Source organism: Wolffia australiana, chromosome 19 (genome assembly GCF_029677425.1).
Source record: "Wolffia australiana isolate 7733 chromosome 19, ASM2967742v1".
In the NCBI taxonomy this organism is placed as follows: Eukaryota; Viridiplantae; Streptophyta; class Magnoliopsida; order Alismatales; family Araceae; genus Wolffia; species Wolffia australiana.
In genome coordinates this window covers 9,816,158-9,838,658 of record NC_135853.1, presented here as the reverse complement: position 1 = coordinate 9,838,658, position 22,501 = coordinate 9,816,158, and the positions used below count along the sequence as shown (strand labels likewise).

The 22,501-nt window shown below is 43.8% G+C and overlaps 1 protein-coding gene across 1 annotated transcript; it reads right to left on the bottom strand.

The window, feature by feature from the left end:
- Positions 1 to 5,058: 5,058 nt before the first annotated feature.
- Positions 5,059 to 8,041, bottom strand: LOC144715659 (uncharacterized). The gene is made up of 2 exons (XM_078590615.1): positions 7,287 to 8,041; positions 5,059 to 5,737 (listed from the first exon to the last, which is right to left on the bottom strand). The coding sequence occupies exons 1-2, from the start codon at positions 7,566 to 7,568 to the stop codon at positions 5,378 to 5,380; spliced, it is 642 nt and encodes a 213-aa protein (XP_078446741.1). The 5' UTR covers positions 7,569 to 8,041; the 3' UTR covers positions 5,059 to 5,377.
- Positions 8,042 to 22,501: the final 14,460 nt, after the last annotated feature.

Sequence of the window (22,501 nt, the reverse complement as noted above, 5' to 3'; positions counted from 1 at the left end):
TCAGGGATTTGTATGGATCAATTCAGTGAACTCTTTCATCCAATAAGCACCCACTATCTATCATTAGTGTCTTCGCACTAATGCATATAGAACTAACCATACTCATCATATGAGTATGTTATTCTATATGAATACTTTGATATCTTTCTCTAGTATCCTTCAAATATGAATATGTAAAACATATATTTAGATAAAAGTGATCCCCATATTATTGTCTCATCATAATTCATTAAATCTGATCATGTATTCATAGACTTCGTGATAAGCATCACATGTGCACTGTATTGAATTTATTTCTATTAACAAACACAAAACAAGATATGGAATGTGTGATTGGCTTGTTGGCCATATATTTCCATAAATCTTCCACTTGGTAAAATCTTCCATTGAGCTAATGGTTCTGTTTTTACTCTATAATATTATCGAATAATGGATTACTTTCGTTATGTAATCTCCTTTTAAAGATGATATTTCTAATCAAGTTACTCATCTTAGAAAGTTCTTTAACTTCTAATTAGACCAAGACTCTTTCACTTGTGTAATAGTACCATTTGGTGTCACACAACAATGGAATACATTTTATGATCAAATACATGACTCCGACATTAGTGATGAATATCTTAATCACTCTTTCTCCTTTGGAGATTTTAGCTGCAATAATGTATTTTGCTTTCATTGTCAATTTTCAAGTTGACCTACTTGGAAACTTTCTAATATGTTATCCTTCGATGTTGTATTAGCATATCTCCAAATGTAGACTTTATATCATTTGGATATTATTGAAAACTCTATTATGTGTAACCTTTGAGTTTCAATCCATCCTGTCTATGAATTATAATTTTATATTTGTCCTCTCAAGACATCAAGACATATCTTGATGTAATACGTGGAATGCCGGGATCAGTGGCACATATTACGTCACATCGATGTGAAGAATTTGATAATGTTTAAGTGAGTTATGCAAGTTTAAGCGACTCTAACTAAGCAATAGAAGGGCGACCGGCTTAGGAGAACGATACAGTAAATCCTCGAAGAGGGTAAAGGTCAAGATAGACTCCCATTGACCCTCTGAACCACTAGAACACTTTTGATGAGAGAGGCGTGTTATGGCCTGAAGGAGTTCACAGTTTGTGTCAGAGAATTCTAGTCGTCTATTGCAACAATTTTCCCTACCTCTCGACAGATGGTGGCTATCCTATTCAACAATTCAGTTTAACGACGGAGGAAATGATAGCGGAAGACGACACTACAAGAAGTAATAATACTGTGAACGAAGGGGTGAGTTGATAGAGAACCTGGCAGGAATCACCGTTGATTCGTAGGACTGTCGAGGGCGAGACTTGACAGTTGACGGTGTCCAGCGCTGCTCAACCGGAAGAAGACGGTGGCGCAGGAGGCGAGAGGGCACCAACAAGAACTGCCAAGGGCACACAACCGCACGATGGTGGGGCGGCGCGGCGCACGCGATCGGTGCGGGGCGCACGTGCAGCGGGCTATGTGGGCGCGGTGCACGTGGTTGGCGCGGCGCGCGCGTGGTGAGGATGTACGGGCGTGGCATGCTCGTGGCATGGCAGGGCGCGCTATGCATCCGTAGCGGGGTGGCGGGGCGCGCGGGGCGCGGATCGTCCGCACGGTCTCACGATGCAGGGCGACGCATGGGCGTTTAGGGGCGCACGGGCGGTTTGGGGTGCAAGGGTGCGAACTGCTCGCACGTACTGGCGACGTGGGGCAGCGCACGGCGGCTTGGGTCACACGATGGAGCTGGACGCACTGACGGCACGGAAGAGACCCGCGCGGAGCAGCGGTACGATAGGAACGGCTCGCACGCGCTGAGGAGACGACGTGAGGTTGCAAGATCTTGAAATTCTTGATGAATAACCGCCAAGAAACGGATCTTGAAGATTGGTTCTTTGAGAGCAACGAGAGAGGTCGACTGGCGGCGATGCGTGACACGGAGTGCTCTCGACGTGGGCAACGGCAGCGACGAGGGACACGATCTCCACGTACTTCGAAGACTACAACTATCTAATCTCTCTCTAAGGCAAGAAAGAAAGAAAGAACATTCAATTTTCAAATCTCAAACAAGGCTGTCCCTCACTTGGGTATGCCATCCCCTTATATCGGGAGGATGTGTGCCAAGTGGCCGTTCCTAGAGGAGGAAACCGTCACGAGACGAAGTCCTCCTCTAAACAAGCGTTACATTTGACGAAAAGTAACGAATGAGGCCCAATATGACGGCCCAATCCGATTGTCCAACGAAATTAAAATTACAATCAAACAATAAGGGAAAACTTACGAATGACTTTATGCCGGATACTTGAATTCGGGATCGCGAGCGACGGCACGAGCGGCTCAGTGCGATTGAGTTCGTCCCATGTCGGTGTTGTCACGATGGTCCCCCATCATATCTCATATTGTTTTAATGCTCATAATAATTAGAGCTTATGCCACTTTAGGCCTTACAACTAGAATGGTTTGCATGATTAATATCTTATCGTGGTAGAGTGATTCTCTCTCTCAAATTGCTCCACTCCAAAACTCTTCTTGGTGATGATTTCTATGTTCATGGATTTTGAAAATAGAGATGACCTCCTTGACTCGTCTCTATAGATCTGTTATAAATACATAAGTTGATTCTCTTAAACCCCTTCATGGATAAGATATTTGATACCCATTATTTTATCAAGGATAACTTTCGTACATCATTCTCAATGAGTGGAATGTACTCTATACAAAGAATATGACAATCATTATTTTAGTAAGATCATGTATTCATGGACTTCATTATAAGCATAACACATGAAATATAATAAAAATGTTACAATAATGAACATGGAATGATATATGGAATGTGTGATTGGCTTGTTAGCCATCTATATTTCATCCAATGTATTTATGGTATTTAGAATTTTTCAAAAATCACATAGAGTAGGTCGATTGAGTTGAGCATTAACTAAACCAAATCTTCTAACAAATATCTAAATGTAAGAAATGGAGGATGTGCCAGACTTCAGTTGATATTTTTACTCCAAGGGATGCAAATTTTTTATGCATTTCTTTGTCCTCCATAGGGAAATAAACATCATGAAATTCTACATAAAAATTATCACACGTGGTGAGTTTATGAATAAAGAGTTCTATTTGGGAATCTCATGGACATGTAAAATACCTTTAAGTAAAGAGTTTTAGTCGATGCTGAATGTTTTGAAGAGCTTATATAGTGAATTTTCAAACCTATACTGTTACCAATTTATTTATAATTTCCATGATAATCCTGATAATGAGCAATTGCATTTTGATGTGATGTTATGAGATGTGTTATCCCATTGTCAAGATATCATGCTTGATATTCTGTTGAGGGTACTATGTAGGCTTGGGATGAATGTGAAATTTGTTTGGTTGCTTCCATCGATGAAAAATATTATGCACCTTAGGCCATTCTTTGGCCTATGTCTGAATTGTGATCACAATTGATAACTTGGTTGAAAATTTGAGCTTCTTCCTCTTGTGGGAAATACTAAACTTAATCATAGTTGTTATAACTATTTACAGCTTCTATATTAATGTGTTAAGCAGTTATATCCTAGCTATTAAGATGTTCCCTATCTTACATTTCTTCCAGACATCCATTTTTTATCCTATTTAGATTTAAACTTATTGAATCTTGGTCATTGATTCTCATAACAATTATTGGGGATGTGTTCATTACTATCTAGTCTTTAGTATATGTCCTATCTGTCCATGTGGTAGAAGACTTGGACACTTGGTTTGCTGACTCACTTCACACCCCTCTCTCCCTCTCTCTCTCTCTGTCTTATTATCTCTCTACGGTTGATTTTCCTTCTTGTTCTCTCTCACTTGCTCTCTCTTTCTCATTCTCCTTTCACCTATATGCATATAATTAAATATTTCTCTTGCTCTTGGTCTCTCTCATTCACTCTCTATCTATTATTCTCTTTCTATCTCATATTCTCTCCCTAAGAGTTAAATAAGTAAAATGAACACTCAAACCTATTTGTCGCACTAATTATGTCCTGAGATGGCGTTATTTGTACTTCTCCAAATCAATGGATTTGGATTGTTTCTCTCTCAGTCATACACCCTTAAAGAAAGAGCAGAAAAGAGAACACTATTACAGTAATATAACCAAAAATAGAGGGGGACATTCGTTCTCCGCCCACAAATCTTAATGTAGTGATGTAGGAGGCTCAATTTATACTAGATGACTTTGTGTTAATCCTAAACTTAAATATCTTTTAATGTCAAAGAATCATTTTTGTATGATATTATAGGCCTGTGTATTTGTCTAGGCAATGACTACAATGGCAGACTAGTTTTTATTGGCCTTAATTAATTAGTTATATCATCATATTGATTAATTAATGAAAGATAAATATCCCCCAATCAATACCTTTCCCTTTGTATGGAGGGTTAGGTATCCTACTCCCAAAAAATGAAGAGGGTAGAGTAATGTGAAAGTTTTCAAATGGACAAATATGAGATCTTTCTAAAAAATTACAAGCTATGACGACTAGTCAGTAAAATTGGAACTTCCATAAATGATTGGACTAATACAGCTTAGGAAGAAAAAATGATGGAAAGTGGTCATTACTATTCAAATAGAGTGACGAGTGTAAACTTCTAAAGATATTCGTGAACTAACTTCGAACTTTTCATATCTTCACTAAGGTCATTTCAAAGTTCACGACTATAATTGCAACCATCATTAATATTCTGGGGATTAATGGATTTTAATAAAAAATATTATTGGCATTGATTCAAAGGTCACAAATAAAGGACATAATATTCTATAATATTGGCATGAGGTTCTCCATGTCGCAACAATGCTGGACCCAAAAATGAAGTTTGAATCTATAATTACAAGACAGCAAGAATCATCTTGTCCATGTAATGGTCGCATTTATAAATGAAGAAAATTACTGGAATAGATATAGAACAGATAAGAACATCACGCAGGCAATTTAGAGAAAACTCACTTGAATGTTGGCCAAGCAACTCGCATCATTTTAGATCTAAAATTATGTCAGGTGTAAACAAAATATCCACATGCAATACGTGCCAAGAAATTCTTTTTGGCATCCAACATTATCAACAACTCCTGCACAGCATCCAAATCTCCGCCCTGATCATGTAATTGCTACCAACAACAAAGCAATCTCATGCAATACTTGATAGGAGATGAGAGAAAAAGTGAACTGAGATAGAAAATGTAAATGGGAATGGACCAAAGAGTCATCAAAAGTAATATCTCTTATCCTCTACAAAAACTGTCTCCCTTCATTTTCCTCTCCAAAGCTATCCCCCTTCCTGTTTCTCTATCCAAAAACTCTCTCACTTCTCACAGAAGATGAGAGATTCAGTAATCATAGATTTCTCTGAACCTGAGCTCAAGTAGGAAAGAGCAGAAGACATCCAAGCAGGCATACCTGACCTGTGCATGATTCAGCCATTCTGCTTCCCAATCGCTCCTCGCCACGGCGACCGGCTTCAGCTCGTCTTCCTCCATCTCCCATCCGAGGAACTTGGATGCCATTTCCTGCATGGACATCCTCCCTATCGGAGCGTGCTTCCACAAATCCACTGCTGTTGCCACTTGCAATTGATATTCTTCCCACAGTTTCTTGCAGTCATAGGCGATTGCGACATTGACGAATGTGACGTCGGGGTTGGACAGAAATCGCTCCAATATCCTTGGCGCCCTCCCTGCATGGATGATCTGAATTCCCATTCCAAAAGCAAAATCAGATCAGCGGTCCTTAATAAGTCAAGAGTTTTTCTAAATTAGAGATTCTAACACTTGATCTACTTCTCAGGTTCTGAGAGAAATGAGAGTAGTTTATAGAGAGTTTGTAGAGAGGAGTGACGTGCAGTGCAAAATCAGATCAGTGGCCCTTAATAAGTCAAGTTTTCTAAATTTGAGATTCTAACACTTAATCTACTTCTCAGATTCTGAGAGAAATTAGAGTAGTTTCATGAGAGTTTGTAGAGAGGAGCAGGAAGGGAGAGAATTTTGGAGAGAGGATCAGCGAAAATTCTCATCAAAGGGTCAAGAAGTTTCTCTATTTTAAGCAGTGGCAAAAAGAATGGATGAAATTTGAATCTTCCTGCCATAAAGTATAGAACACTACCTCAAGATTGAAGAGGAAATCAGATCAAGAATGTTCTGCTTTGAAGCATCAAAAGAAAAGGGATACGATCATCTTGCAAGAGTGAAATCGATCGATGTGAACGATAATAAATCAGAAAGGATCTATAGGGCCTCAACCCCTGAGCGGGGAAACCTGGGTTCAAAACCCGCTGGTCGCGCACCCCTCTCAACTTGTAAAAAAAAAAAAATCAGAAAGGATCAACACAGAACCGAGACATGATACAGAATTTAAAAAAAAATTCGGAGAGGAAAGTATAGAATGCTACCCGAATATCGAACGAAAATCAGATCAAGAATTATCAACTTTGAAGCGTCAAAAGAAATGGGATACGATCTTCTCGCGAAAGTGAAATCGATCCATACAGAAATTAACCAATCAGAAATATACATAACAAAATACTCGGAAAAAATGTAGAAAACACTACCTCAACATCGAATAGAAAATCAATCCGATCAAGAATTATATACTTTGAAGAGTCAAAGGAAATCGGATACGATCATCTTGCGAAATCGATCCATACACAAGCCACGACACATCAAAAAAATCGAAGGGGAAAGAAGAGAGCAATACCTCAACCCCGAAGAGACAATCAGATCAGCAAATCAGAGAGGATCGACACAAAACGGAGATACGATGCATCAAATATTGGAGAGGGTTTGAAGCATATTTCGCTATCTCAACCTCGAAGGGAAAATCCGATGTGTTTCTGACAAGGGTTTGAAGCAAAAGAAAGGGGATTCGATCATCTTCCGAAAGCGAAAGCGATTCATTGAGGACATGAACAAATCAAAAAGGATCAGCACGAAACAGAGACATGGTACATCAATAAAAAATCGGAGAGAAAAGAAGAGCATTAAACTCACTACCTCAACCTCAATAGAACTTTCGACAATGAAACATCGACAGAATCAAGATCCGAGAAGATAAAGAAAGCGATATACAAGGAAGAGAAGATCAAGAAAGCGATACCGACATGGTAAAAAATCGATAAAAAATGGAGATTCACTACCTCACCCTCAAAAGAACTTTCGACATTGAAGCATCGATAGAATCATGATCCGAGAAGATTCAGAAAGCGATAAACAAGGGAGAACAGATCAAGAAAGCGATACCCACATGGTAGATGAGGCATCGGGGGCCAACGCAGAGCTGAACAGTGGCGAGCGGCTCTCTCCCGCCGTTGCGAGGATCGCTACGCCACTGCACGCCGAGTCCGACGACGAGTTCGCCGTTGTAGTATCGGAATCGGTAGCGATGGATCGTACCGTAGATCCAACGGCGGACGCTGCGCGGCTCCTGCGTGACCGTGGCGTAGACGTGCCGCCCGAAGAGCTCCAGCCTGAATATCTGATCGTCTCCATTGAACCCGCAATCGTACATGCTCACACTTCTTCCCATCGAGAGACGAAGAAGAAGAAGAAGAAGAAGAAGAAGAAGAAGGAAGAAGAAGAAGAAAGAAGAAGAACAGCAGGATCAAGAATAGAGAAGAATAAGAAGAAGAAAGAAGAAAAGGAAGAAGAAGAAGAAGAAGATCAAGAACAAGAACAGAGAAGAATAATAGAAGAGGAAAGAAGAATGAGAAGAAGACGGACAGACAGACGAAGAAGAAGAAGAAATAGTGAGAAGGCCGACGTTTGGGTTTCCTTTTTACGTTAGTTGTGCATGGAACGCGACGTTAAGGCGGGAAAGTTTTCACGTAAAGAGGTGGGTGCAGACACCCTATTTTAGAAGATCATCACAGGGCAAGTATCATGATGATCAGGATCTCGTGAATGACGCAGTCATCATCACGAAGATTTGAAGAATGGGTTCAGTTACGAAATCCCTTGAAAGACGTTGCTCATAATTGCCGTTGTTTAAAATTTGAAAGTTTTGTGTCATTTGTGGGCGCCATATGACAGTGACCGAGGGTCTCAAAAAATAAACATATTTATATGCAGAGAAACCAAGAAAAAAAAAAACAATCTTGAGAGTGAAAGACAGTAGAAATGAGACACCTTGAGAGAGGACCAAGAGATTAGAAAAGATAGAACTTGAGAGGAAGATGAACATGTTATATGAGTAAGTTAATGCAAACGCCATTACATCATCTAGAGCATGATGTGTAGGTTGACACCCCACGTATTGAAAACTCAACCTATTGAGTGGTTTAAATCAATCTGATATTAAACAATCTGTATAATGATATAATTAAAAATTTAGAAGGCGAATAAAAGTTATTGGGATGTTAGAGCTATTGACGTGATTAATACATAGACCCAGATGGTTACATACAAATTATATTTGAACGTTGGAAGACATATTTAAATTTTTGGGGCCTTTATGAAAAATACACATTCAGTATAAATTAGGGAAGACCCCAAATGAAATTCACCCAACCAAAATTTTTATGGGCTTTTACTTTCTCCCTTCTCCCCACACGTCCTATACGTTCTTGATGCGATGAAGATGACGTAATGAGGATGGAGGGAGAATGGATCTTGTCAACACAAAGGAGGAGATTTGATGTGCCATAAATTGTGCGACTACATTTCAAAACTACACACATGAGCACCTCGACTTGTCCCACTTTAGGATCTAAGAAATTAGGGATGCAATTTGTGCACATCTGACTTGTTTCATATTTTGTGTGGTTGTGATTTCGTTATAAGTCTTCAACTATGTATCATTTTGAATTGTTCGTCTAGATCACTACTTCTAGAACTTAACAGTGTCAACACTCACCTAACACTATATTGGCAACAACACTTGCATGAAGGGACACTAGAGGTCACCTAATGGGCCTCCCTAATGGACTCCCTGTAAGGGGCCCATCATGGCCCTATATAAGGTCATGATGAGCCCCACGTTCATTTTAGATCTGGAATTGTTCTTTTGTGACAGTTATTTTCCTGTTTCAGATCTCATCTCGAGAAGGAGAGGAAGAAGAAGAGGATGGAGAAGGGAAAAAGGGAGACGGAGGAGAGGACAGTGGGAAGGGGATATCCTGTGTATTCCATCATTGCTACCAGATTGGTGTCGTCACCCGTTGTCACCCCTATCTTGATTGTTCTACAAACAACACCTAGAGGAAGATCTTCGGACACCGATCCCCCAATCGCATCTGCCCAAGCTATCACCCGCGGAACACCATGCATGCTATTGCATGAGGTGCCGTGGCATTCCGCGACCCCAATTGATAGCCCTTGAGGTCTGTTGACCATCAGAGCACGTCACGACAACGTTACGGCCGTCGCCCCTAGATTTCTTTGTTTTAATAACGACGAACATGTGCTTGAGTCCCCCTAGTATACGTCGTTACAGATCTACATTGCGGCCGCACGATTGCTCTGATCCACGAACATATCAATTTTCCCGCGTGGCTAGTGTTACATTCAACATTCAACGCTCGTGACTCTACGCTCGTTAGCATCAGGGGAAAAAGGGGTGGGTCCCTTTGACCATGACACAGATGGCATTCCTTCAACCAGCATCACAGGGTTCTCCGGACAGTGACTGCCCTAGACCTGACGATCTGTCCGACATGTTCTAAGACAACCAGCCCCATCGGCCGATGCATATCTGCAACACCCCTTAAGTTCTCTTGCACATCAGCTGCAGTGTGTTGCTGGATGGACTCCTTTCTTAGGTTTTCCTTGCCACTCGGTTGTGGGTTCAATCGCCCCCTTTGTTGCAGTTGACCCATGCAACTGCATTGCCCAATCTTGTCACCAGCCAGTCGCTTTTTTTTTATCGCTCCTTCGAGCCATGCAACCACAACATCAGGTAGTGAAATCACTTAGGTCACCACTATAGAACTCTGTCGGGTGTGGGAGCCGTATCACCTCTGCTCCATTCTCGTCCATGCCTCCATCTCTGGTGTCACGCTACAGCACTACGTTGTGGTCATCTGTTGAGCTACCCCGGGCCCTCCCCAACATTTCTCCTTTGTTCCTGCTCGCACCGGTCCGTGCATCGATGACAAACGTCGCCCCGACGAGGTACGTCGTTCCCCTTGCTCATCACTTTAATTACGCGTTTCAATATATTTTCAACTACACTCCATCGCGCTCAGACTAGATTAGGCGAGGGAATATTGAGAAACTATGAGTTGAGCATCTTTATAGGTATGGGCCGAGCTTGTCCGTTATGTGTTGGCCCCTACGGAGTTATTCCGTTCGAGGTCATAGTCACCATCATCGCTCCGATGAGGGTTAGAAGGTCACCGTCATCGTCATCATTCGACCGCTCCAGAGCACGAAACTCGGCAAATTTACTTAGTACATTACCCGTCGGACGACGCCATCAACAATGTCTGACATCATGGTGCTTTTAAATTTTATAGATAATATAAACATACACTCATCTTAGTAAATCTAATTAATGATAAATACATATTTTTAAAATGGTGATTGAAAATATTATGGGAGATACATATGAAATATGGGATAATGAGAGTACGAAAATGTGAGGCAAGGAAGAGAAAGATAATAAAAAAGTGAGAAAAAGGATGAATTGAGGATAAGGAAATAAGAAGGTAGACATACCTAAAAGAATATGTGATGAGACAACCATTGACATAATTAGGATGACAACAAGTTAATTGACATATAGTGATGTGAAAGGCATAGGTCATAATAGAAGTGTGGAAGGACATAATGTAATGGTGAGATGTGGCGATAATATGGATATAAGCTAATGATGATTAAAAGAAATAATGAAAGGCGAAAAAAGAAATCAATTACCTCTCCTCAAACACTTAGGACAATATTAACAAGCTTCATGGATATTAAAAACTTACTCTCAATACGTCCAAAATATATACGAAACAAGTTCAATGATTATACAAAGATCGATGCCTCAATTTATAGATATCAGGGCAAAATGTAAGATGGCAAAAAGAAAAAATTGCCCTTGAGTATTAGTTCAAATAGCATTTTATTAGGTATGAGGCTTAGAAGTTCGAGAAATCATGGCCACCATTTGATTAAATATTCTCTCTCCTTGTTAGCAACATGGTCAATTTCTCTTCTTCTTTTATATTCTATTTAATGATTTGCTTCATTTCTCTTGATGGATATAATGTGGCCGTCATGCTAATTCACACCACCGTGTTTTTAAGTTTTTTGAATGTAATATTTGTTCATTATTATTCTAGTGTGATGTTTATAATAAAGTTCATGAATACTCATAATGACCTAGTGAATTATGATATCTAGTATTTAAACATACATTATAAATATTCCTATTTGATGGATAGTTGACCTAGACATTGAATTTTTGGGATAGAATGACACTATCTAATCCTACTTCTATGATAAGTATGGTTGATCTTGTGGTTGTTAGTGTGGCGACACTAATAGATAGTGGGTGCTATCTAGAGAAAGAGTTCACGAAACTGATTCGAATGGATCCAGAATGGTATTATAACAAAAGATCAATCAAGTTGATCCATTTCATGGTGGTATAAGTGAGTCACTGACCTGTGACATCATGGACATATTGTGGATAAACAACTATGGTTTGACTACAACTTACAAGTTTCTACCCGTGGGACTCATATAAGTTATATCTTAAATATCTGAACAAGTCCACATAGATGATTGAGTAGTCAAGACAGGATCATATGACCTCAATATAAAAGTCTCTACCTGGTAAGATGCTCACTTGTGTCGTAGTTTTCTCTCAACAACCTCTCTCACCTACCTAGCCCGAGAGCAGTGGAGTCATGACGAAAGTATATTGCAAGGAGTAATTTAATGAGTGGTGGAGAGACAACCTACCTCGTCGACAGCGGGTCACTGTGCAGCTTCGTCCATGCCGAGGACTGGGGCAATGGCTGAGGTGACAAAGTGCGGAGAGACAGTTTGACAGCAAGTCACGGTGCGATGCTGGAGCGGTATGCGAAGAGAGAAGCACGAGGAGGGGGGGAGTGGTGGAGAATCGTGGTCCACCTTAGCTGCCGAGTTAGACGAGCTTGCCTCTTGCGAATGGGGGCGGTGAGTTAGGCACCCAACTACAACGGCGACAATGATAGCGACGTGGGGCGTGGCCACCTACCCCTCATTCTGGCACTAAAGGTAGAGGGGGGATCACACGACTGGAGACTCGTGTTTTCACAATTACCTTCTTGCCATCAATCGGGTTGATCTCGGTGGTTATCTCGGTGGTTATCTCGGGAATCCCAGCTCCCAATTGGTGTTTGACAACGACCCGATCAACATTGAGGGGTCAAGGGCCAAAGATTGAGCACTTGTAGGGCCAAGAAGGGGCCTTCGACAGTCGATCCAGCACCTCTAGGCGCTGACAGAAAAACCCTGCCGAGGGTGGCCCTTTGCGTTCATTGGGAGAGGGCGGGTGGTTGATAGGGTTGGCAGTTGTTCAGCCAGATGAATCACTCGGTGGGTCTTAATAGACCAGGTGATGTTCTTCATTGACAAAAGCAATCGATCCTTCCCCGGAGACCACAATTGGGAAAAATCCATGCAATTGAGCGAGCCTCAGGCATCACCGTGTCCAGGGTACTTTTTGGATACTTGGTGACCCGGGATGATCGATCCAACCGTCGAGCCATGAACATGTAGGTGCTGAGGGGGGGGGACCTTCCTGGGAGTACCACGATGGTGCACCGAGGAGGCCTAAAGGCCTAGTGGCGAAGGACGTATCGTCTGAGTCATATACGCACCAGGGCATCGGTTGTCGCTGAATCTGATTTGTTGTCCTACCCTTGGAGCTTCCGTTGACCGAATCAGATGGTTCCTTCCTGGCGGCAACCGACGGTAGAAGAGTCCGTGCGCTGAGCAGACCCTTGATGTGTGCGGTGTCACAAATGAGGAGAATGGGGAGAATCGAATTATCAACCCACCCAGGAGTGCTCAACTTCATGCTTGGGCATCCTTCTTCCTCTCTGGATCTCCTTGCGCTCCCTCTCCTCCTCGCCTTCTCTTCTCCGTTCTTTCTAGATGAGGGGAAAGACCTGTTCCCTTAACGAAATATAACACAATTCAAGAAAACAAGTTTAAGTCTTTTTGGGCGCCCATTCTTCCCTTAAGTAGGCGAATTAATGGGCCCCTAATGGGACAACAAGAGGAGTGGGAAAAGAGGTCCATTAGGGGGTCCCTTATATAATGGCCCCCCCATTATAAGATAAAGGAAAAGAACAACATAAAAAAGGAAGGGGAAGAGGGAGAGGGTCCAAATGGCTAAGGACCCCTCCCTACACACGACAAGACACACGAGCACAGACAAAATGATGGACATGTCACCCCGCGACATAGGCGACTTGATGATTCCAAAAAAGAAAACACGAAATGAAACTGATGAATAAGGTGGAAAAATCAAAGATACGATAGATGAGCATATTTCACCTGGGTTGTCGGCGCCAGGACACGACGACGTGCCAGTCTGCTAGACACGACGACTGGCAATCAACAATGGAGACGGCAGCTCGAATGACGTCTTTAGTGATTCCGGATGGCGTGTGCCATCATTATTTGAAGCAGAAATCCTTGACATAACAGCTAGTTTTTACTCTTAACACTTGACATGTATTTTGAACTTAAGATAAAATAGTAAATATAGAAATTTGAAATTAAAATAACTACTGTATTATATTGTCTAATCATCATCAATAAAGATGACTATTGGAATGTTGAAAATTAGCACTATATCCTTTCAGATTTCTAAGTCCATATATACAGTTTTGAATTCTTATTTCAAAATCCCTTCTCCTTGCTCTTTGAGAATCAAAGTCCAAAATCTACAAAGATATTTTAATACATGAAGCTATTTTCAAGCAGTTTTTAAGCATTCTTTTAGACTTAAAATTTTTACCAAATGCTAGAGTTGAGAATGTACTATCCGACCTGATTGAATGCGTGGTTTATTTGATAAAGCATATAATTTAACAATTTATTTTGTTTTGGTGGACCTAGGGACCACACCTCTAGGGACCGGGTGGAAAGGTTTCTTTCTTTGTACTCTCACTCCTGCTCCTCATGCCTTTGGATAATCATGAAGTAAAAAAAAGATCTACAACTAAGAAAAGTTATGAAACCTGTTATTTCTTTTGAATAGCCTCAGATGACTTTATCAATAAAAAACCTCACAACCACATTTTTATTCGTTTACCTCTTCAGTTCCATCCAAGCTATTTTTCCTAAGTCTTCATGGACAAAGAAGTAGCAGTTTGCAAGCCATTGCATCTAGGGATCCTACAAAATCATTAGACATGGTGGTTGCTTGCTCTTTAATCAATGATTCGTCATCCACTTAGATCGATGAAGAATCTCTAAAAAATTTGCGCTTTGATTAGTGATTCACCAGCCCTTACATTGGGGGATCCCACCTAATTCCCAAAGTTGGCGGTTTGGTTGATTGGCACTCTTGTAAGCTCATCTTGCATGAAAATTCTTGGAGTACATGGTCATGCATCCACAAAGAACATTTCTTCCCTTAAGCATAAGCATAAAATTGAAGATTGTAAGGCATTTACACTACAAAATAAAAAAATGGAATAAAATCTTGGAAATGATTGACTCCAACTCATTATAATTTAACTTTCTTTTAGAACATCTTATTCCCATGGATCAGAATTACCTAGCAATGCCATAATTGAAGGACTAAGTTGGGGAGCTCGTTAGAAGTGATTTCCCCCTTTCGCCTCTATAGGCAGGGTGATGGAGGACCATCCAAAAGACCAAGCCCAAGACTGTCAACATCTGTGGCGTGGAGCCCGAGACGACGTGAATAACCTAACCTTCAAGTATCATGCTTGACAATAGGCCTCCAGAGTTTGTTTTTTATGGATCTTATGGAGGGTCCCGTGTTTTAGGCTCCCCACGTCCTTTTTTCCGTGTTTTTTGTTTTATTTGTGACACTACGGGAATATCCTTGTCACTTTGGACGTTTTTCATAATTTGGCCCATTAGGGCAACCCTACCTACTCTATATAAGGGAAGTTATGCCCAAAGAGACTCTTGAAATGCCATTTTCGAGAAAATTGGAGTTGAGTTTGTCTCTTCTCTCTCTGGGGTCCCCACCATTTTGCATCCATGGAGACTCATTCGCTGGTTGACTCACCGCCGGCACATTCACCGCCGACAAAGCCTTTGCCACTGCCAGAAGAACACCCATCGCCACTTGTCGTCATTGTCCCAGCCACAATATTTGTAGGGGAACCTCATCCCGTCCATTGTCGCCATGCCTTGACGCTCGGAACCAAGTACCATTGTTGCCGTGCCCGAACACACTCCACCACTACTGTTCAGGTCGCAGCCCATGGCTGCAAACCCTTCAACTTTGTTCTGTCCTATATTCCCTCTCGCCAGGATGTACCCTGCCCACGGTAGCTGCTCCCAGGCGCTCTTCGTCAGTGCCACCTAGATCACCATCTCTATTATTGCAGACCCCAACATCCGTGGGTCGACTTTGTCTCCGGTCACCGATCATCTTCAGCCGTTGGCGCAGCCGCCCACGTCTCATATACTGCCTTCCCCAAGCGAGAACGCTCACCCCCATTCTGAGTGCCATCATTAAAGCTCAAGGCCACCACTGTTGCTCTCGATAGTTATAGCACACGATAGCCCAACGCGTGGGCCGTCCATGCAGCGTGTTGGGTGTTGCTGTGTGCGGTGATCCGTGATCACTGCTCGAGATCGACACCATGACCGCTGAACCAAGTCGCGCCACTGCGCTGCAGTGCCTGTGGCTGTTGTCGCTCGCACCCCCTGTGCCTGTGCCTGTTGCTCTCGATACTTATGAAATTGAAGATAATACACATGAAATGTTCCAAAAATAACCTTAAAATATGTATAATTACGTGACACATTCTGGGTCTATCACATACCCCCTACTTAAACATTGCTAGTCCCGTAGCAATGATGAATAACCAAGCCAAAAAAAAATTATGATGATGGTTGACTTTAGAGTCTGCTTCTCTTTCAATTGGGTTAGATCCCTTTGAAGGTGAGAGTTAGGCTAAGGAAGTTCTCACCGCATATCATTCTCTCTTTTTAGTTGGGCTCCTCAAGAGTCTAGTCCTCTACAAGCTTGTCTGTACACTTCGTAAAATTCCAATCCCGCTCTTTCTTTTAGTACTATCCAACACTCATTGCACTCACCATCTAGCTGAGCATGCATACTGTTGTCTACTCTATTTGAGAATATGTGGATAATTAAGCTTGGTGCCTCTCAATTTTTTATGTGTATACTTTTCATATTTCCTGTTTGTAGTTTTGATTTTGGCTTCTTTTGCCTTGCGGGGTCAACAAAATTTGAGGCATATTGATCACATATTTATCTGGCCCTTGCTCCATATCCTGCTTTATGTTCTTATTTCTCATAGCTTTCACCCATTTTTTGTAGGTGTTTGAGCTTTTATCAATTGCAGGATGAGGATATGTGTTAAGGAGCTTAGGCTTGGGATGAGATTTAAGGTGAGAATCAATGACCGAAGAATATGATCAGAAGTTCAGATTGGTCATATTCATTCAATAGGTAGTACAGGCAATCACACATTGACTCCCTGTCTATTCTCGAGTGAAACATCAAGGACTATAGATCATGATCGTGGTGATAGATTCCTAGTTTCACCTCTCTTCCTCAAGGACCACAATATTTGAGAGATGCAAGATCCTTAGGGGATTCTTGATCTAAGAAGTCATTGACTTGGATGTCTAAGTGGGTTATGTGTATATGCACTCGAAGGAGCATGTAACGTAGTACGTGGTATGGATAGAATTTTCTACCCCTATTGATCAAGTATGCTTGTTAATGATGTGCAATAAAAATACAAGTAGAAGGGGTAGAAAGAGCCACATGAATTTATCTCCTTGGCATCCAACGACTAGGCATCCTCATGGTCAGCTTGGCTGACGGATAACGAGGTGACCTTATCCTCCACGATGTTTTATTGGAAGTAAATAAAATTCTAACTAGAAAGTAAAATCTAACTAAAAGATAGAAACTAATCAAGATAATGGACTGGATTGTCTCCCACCAAGCACTGATTTTATAGACTTCAGTCAGACTTACGGAATTTCATAAAAGAAATTCTTTGCCCATATATATAAATTTGTATTTTAAGGTTGACTTTAAAATGCCTTGACTTCTAACAAGTATGATTTCAATAGTAGTGGGAAGTCAAGGTTCCTGTAATCCTCTGAATGATATGTTGGATTGGTGCCTTTTTTTTTAATGGCAAAAACACGGTGCCGGGTACGGCCAACCCCAGGGTTGTGCTTGTAGACCGATCCAACCGTGCCCTGGATGCCACTCAGGAGGATTTTATTTATAAAGTGTAGTGTTTTTCAATGTTTATAAGTGTGGAACGAGTATGTATATCCCAATTACACGCGCATCCCCCTCGTCCACACCCATATTTAGGGAAAAGAAAAGATACATGAGTGATACCTCGTAGACGCTCGAGGAAGTGTGTGCACCATCGTCCCTCCAGAGCCGCTCCATGATGTCGATGTAGTGCAGGGTGTGCCCTCTCCGTCGTCAAGTGTGATCAAGGAAGTGCCTGGTGACGCTCTAGTCCGGGCGGGCGCTGTCCACGCCTGTAACGCCTCTAATGCCAACACTCCACGCAATCCGCCAATCCCGCGAGCCTGGCGTCGTGAGGAGGCGCCATGTGCGGAGGGAGGGCATGCCAAGACGATCGAGGCGATAGCATCCTCTAGCCGTGGGGGGGAGCTCCTGCCAAGAATGGAAAAGAGAGGAGGGGGTTCGAGCATGTACCGCGTGGTTGGCGAGGGCATCGGCTGTCTAGTTGCCCTCTCTCAGCTGGTGACGAAAGCAAGCTATGCGGGAGCGGCACCGCATGATGTCTTTCCATGCACGGTGTAGTCGCCACTGGAAGCATGTACCTGAACGAAGCATATCAACCAATATCTGTGAGTCCGATTCCACGACGATATTGTGAAGGTTTCGTTCCTCACAGAGGAGTAGACCGTCACATATCGCCATAGCCTCGGCTACTGTATTAGTTTGTATGCCATAAAAAGAAGAGAAGGCAAAATGTAAACTCCCTGTGTGGTCTCTGAGGATACCTCCGCCCCCTGCTCGCCCCGGGTTCCCTTTCGCCGCACCATCCACGTTCAGTTTGAGAAAGCCTATTGGCAGCGGGAGCCAATAAACAACTCGATACTAGATGCGAGTAGCGGCAGGGTCACCGGGATGCCGATGTAGCGGAGGAGATCGCACGCGAGGGCTGATCGGCCGACTCGAGAGGGAAGTAGAGGATGGATGCGCCGGAGCCACAGCTGAACTCGACGCATGATGTCCACAACGCGCATGGGTGTACCTGCAAAACGAGAAGAATTTCGCCCCTTCCAAATCTCCCATAGTAGATAAGCTATGGTGATGGGGAGGATGGGGCTCCGTGCAGAGCGAGTTGGCGAGAGGATAAACTTGCCAAAACACTCAGACGGGGTCAGAGGATGAAGGCAGTCGGTGATGAGACGCTAGCATTCCACTACCGTCTCGTTGTGGAAGAAAAGGTGGTCTATCGTCTCTGTGTCCGGGAGGGTGGGACAGCAATGGCAGTGTGAAGTAAGAGAATAGCCTATCCGAGTCACTCGGTCGTCAGTCGGTAGGCCTCGGTGTAGAAGTCTCCAAAGGAAAAAGGAGACGCGCGTAGGGATCGCCGGATGCCAGATGCGCCGACCCCAGTGCTGTGGGGGAGATTTCACACGGAAATGCTCCCAAGAGGAATGGCACGTGTAGGCTCCATGGGATGTGAGTGTCCAGATGGCATGATCAGAACTAGAGTCGAGGGGCGTAGAATGGACCTCGGATAGGGTATCCAAGGGGAAATTGTGCTGCTCCCATAGGTGTGGCGTGTTGCCTCTAAGCAACTGGGTCACAGTGAGTCGCACTCGGTGTGGTACGAACTGGGGGTGGCAAGCGAGTGGCTCATCAGCGTGCCAAGTATCGTACCATGCGCTAATGTCTCCTCGCCTGATATGCCAACGTGTAACTTGAGTCATCTCAAGCCAGTGGCGCTGCCACCTCCGCCATCACTTTGGGCCCCGAATATCTAGCTCGCGACGGGCCCATTCTCCGTATTTGGCTAAGATGAAACTCCCCAATGGGGAGTGTGTGGTACGCATATGCCATACAAGTTTCTTTTGAAGCATGTCCTGGACGTCTGAGAGGCGTCTGATCCCTAGACCCCCTTCGTCCGTCGGTCGACACGCTTTCTCCCAAGAAACCCAATGATGACGCCTCTCTCCCTCGAGGTGACCAGACCATAAGAAGCGCGCGCATAGGCGTTCCACAGAGCGGAGAACCATAAGAGATAGTGAGTGGACCGCCAGAGTGTGTAGCGAGATACTCACGAGGACATGCCGGATAAGTTGGATGCGGCCTCCTGGGGATAGGAAACGAAGTTTCCATCCCTCTAATTTCTTTCTGAGCTTGCCTAGCACGGCATCAAAGTAGTGATGATGAGTAGGGCCAAGAAAGATAGGGCATCCAAGGTAGTCGAACGGAAGGTGTCATCGTGAGTATCATGTATAATGCTGGATGATCTCAGAGTGCCTCATAGTGGTAGAGGGTCCCACAATAAAGCTGCTCTTCGAGGCGTTGACGATCTGGCCTGAGGCTTGCTTGTACGCTGGAAGGACACTCATAAATTCCTTAATGGATTTTTTAGATCCATTAAGGAACAAGATGGCATCATCAGCAAATAAGGAGTGCGAGAGAATCGGGCAACCCCTCTTCATAAAGTACGGTTGGATGAGGCCTTGGTTGATCGCCCGTGTGAGTGATCGGCTGAAGACCTCCTCCATCAATATAAAGAGGGTAGGTGAGATAGGGTCACCTTGCCTGAGTCCCCGCGTAGCCGTGAAAAAGCCAGTGGAATTTCCATCCATCAAGAGGGAGAAGTGGTTCTCCCTGATGCAACCATCAACAAGTGCAATGAACGCATCCGCGAAACCGAAGCGTCGTAACACTTCGAGGAGGAAATTCCACTCAACTCGATCAAAGGCCTTCTCCATATCTAGCTTGATGATGACATTGGAGCCCCGGATACGAGTGTCTATGGACTGGGCTAGCTCATGTACTAGTGTGATATTGTCATGGATCTGTCGACCCTTGACAAAGCCACACTGCTCTGGCAAGATAATTCTATCAAGGAAGCGTCCTAGTCGGTTTGTAATGATCTTAGATGCGACCTTATAGCATACATTACAAAGACTGATCGGGCAAAAGTCACGAAAGGAAGTTGGGGTCTCCACTTTTGGAATGAGCGCCAAAAAAGTGGATTTCCAACTCCTTGCGAAGACTTTATGCTGGAACACCTCCTTGATAGCTAGCACCAAGTTAGTGCCTACAAAATCCCAACATGCCGTATAAAATTTGGCGGTGAAGCCATCCAGTCCTAGGGATTTGTTACGGCCCAAGGAAAAGACTATCTCTTTGATCTCCACTCCCGTCGGGGGGGCTAGTAAAAGTGCGTTTTCTTGGTCGGTCACCAAGGAAGGGATGGAGGAAAGAATGTCCTCGCTCATAACAGTGGGCTGTGAGGAGAGGGAGTGATAATACTCCACTCCTGTGGCTGCTAGCTGAGTAGGGTCCTGACCATGCGTCTCTAGTAGGGTAGTATAGTTCGGGCGAGCTCTGTGTCGGATCGAGGCGTGAAAGAAACGCGTGTTCCTATCACCCTCTCGCAGATATTGGATACACAATTTCTGGAGATAAAAGATCTCCTGTCATTGCATGGCATCCTCCAGCTACTCTCTAAGGCGGAGCTGACGTTCTCCCATATCATCTGTCCAGCACTCCTGTAGGTGGCGGTCGACATCAACCAATTTCTTTTTAAGTTCCTCGACCGGTGAATGAACATCTCCAAAGACGTGACGGTTCCACCGTTTGAGGTGGAGCTTGAGGTTCCTGAGCCGTTAACTGAAGTTCTCCATAGGGGATGTAGAGGTTGAGCCATGCCAATGACTACATACATACCTATGGAAATCACTATGTTCTAACCACATGGTTTGGAATCGAAAGGGGGGACGACGGACCCGATGACTCGAATCCGGGAGAAGGAGGATCGGTGTATTGTCCGAGTAAAATCTCGGAAGGATCTCTACCGTGAGGGTGCAATGCATCAATGCAGTACTATTAGTAAAACAGTGATCAAGCCGTTCGTATATACGTGCGTCCGCTTGACGTTCATTGCACCAAGTCCACTTCTCCCCGGTGGTAGGCGGTTCTACTAATGAAGTTGCATGGATAAAGTCCTTGAAGGCATGCATAGAGCGTAGCCGAGGTGGCCGGCCCCCATTTCGCTCACTGGTGTCCCGTATGCTGTTGAAATCCTCGACGATAAGCCAAGGAAGATCAACTAGCTGCGAGCGGGAGTGGATATGTTGAGCGAGTTCCTCCCAGAGGGCCTCCTGCTCGGTGTGTCTATGCGATGCATACACGATAGTAAGTAGGTAGGGCTTTGGGGAGTAGGATACGTCAAAGGTGACGTACTGTGTCCCTTCGGCCAAGAGTGCGATCGAATAGTCTCGCGTCCAGAGAAGCCAGAGCTTATTCTATGAATGGTAGTAAACATAGTCCATCCCAAGTTTCCTCGCGATGGAATGGGACTGGTCCAATGTAATCATCGGCTCGAGAAGCCCCACTATGCCTAATCTATGCCTATTAATAAGGGAGAGGAGATGAGTTTGGGTGAGAGGGTTACCAATCCCTCTACAATTCCAAACGAGACTGGGGATCATAAGTCTATCGGCTCGCGTGACGCACCCGAGATCGGGTGTTGTATGTACGGCGTGAAGGTGGAGGTAATGCAGTACTATTAGTAAAACAGCGATCAAGTCGTTCGTATATACGTGCGTCCGCTTGATGTTCATTGCACCAAGTCCACTTCTCCCCGGTGGTAGGCGGTTCTACTAATGAAGTCGCATGGATAAAGTCATTGAAGGCTTGCATAGAGCGTAGCCGAGGTGGGCGGCCCCCTTGGCGCTCGCTGATGTCCCGTATGCAGTTGAAGTCTCCAGCTATAAGCCAAGGTATATCAACTAGCTGCGAGTGGGAGTGGATGTGTTGGGCGAGTTCCGCCCAGAGGGCCTCCTGCTCAGTGGGGCTATGCAAGACATACACGATAGTACGTAGGTAGGGCTTTGGGGAGTATGGTACGTCAAAGGTGACGTACCGTGTCCCTTTAGCCAATAGTGCGATCGAATAGTCTCGCTTCCAAAGAAGCCAAAGCTTATTCGAGGGATGGCAGTAAACATGGTCCATCCCAAGTTTCCTCGCGATAAAGTGGGACCGACCTGATGTAATCATTGGTTCGAGGAGCCCCACTATGCCTAATCTGTGCCTAGTGATAAGGGATA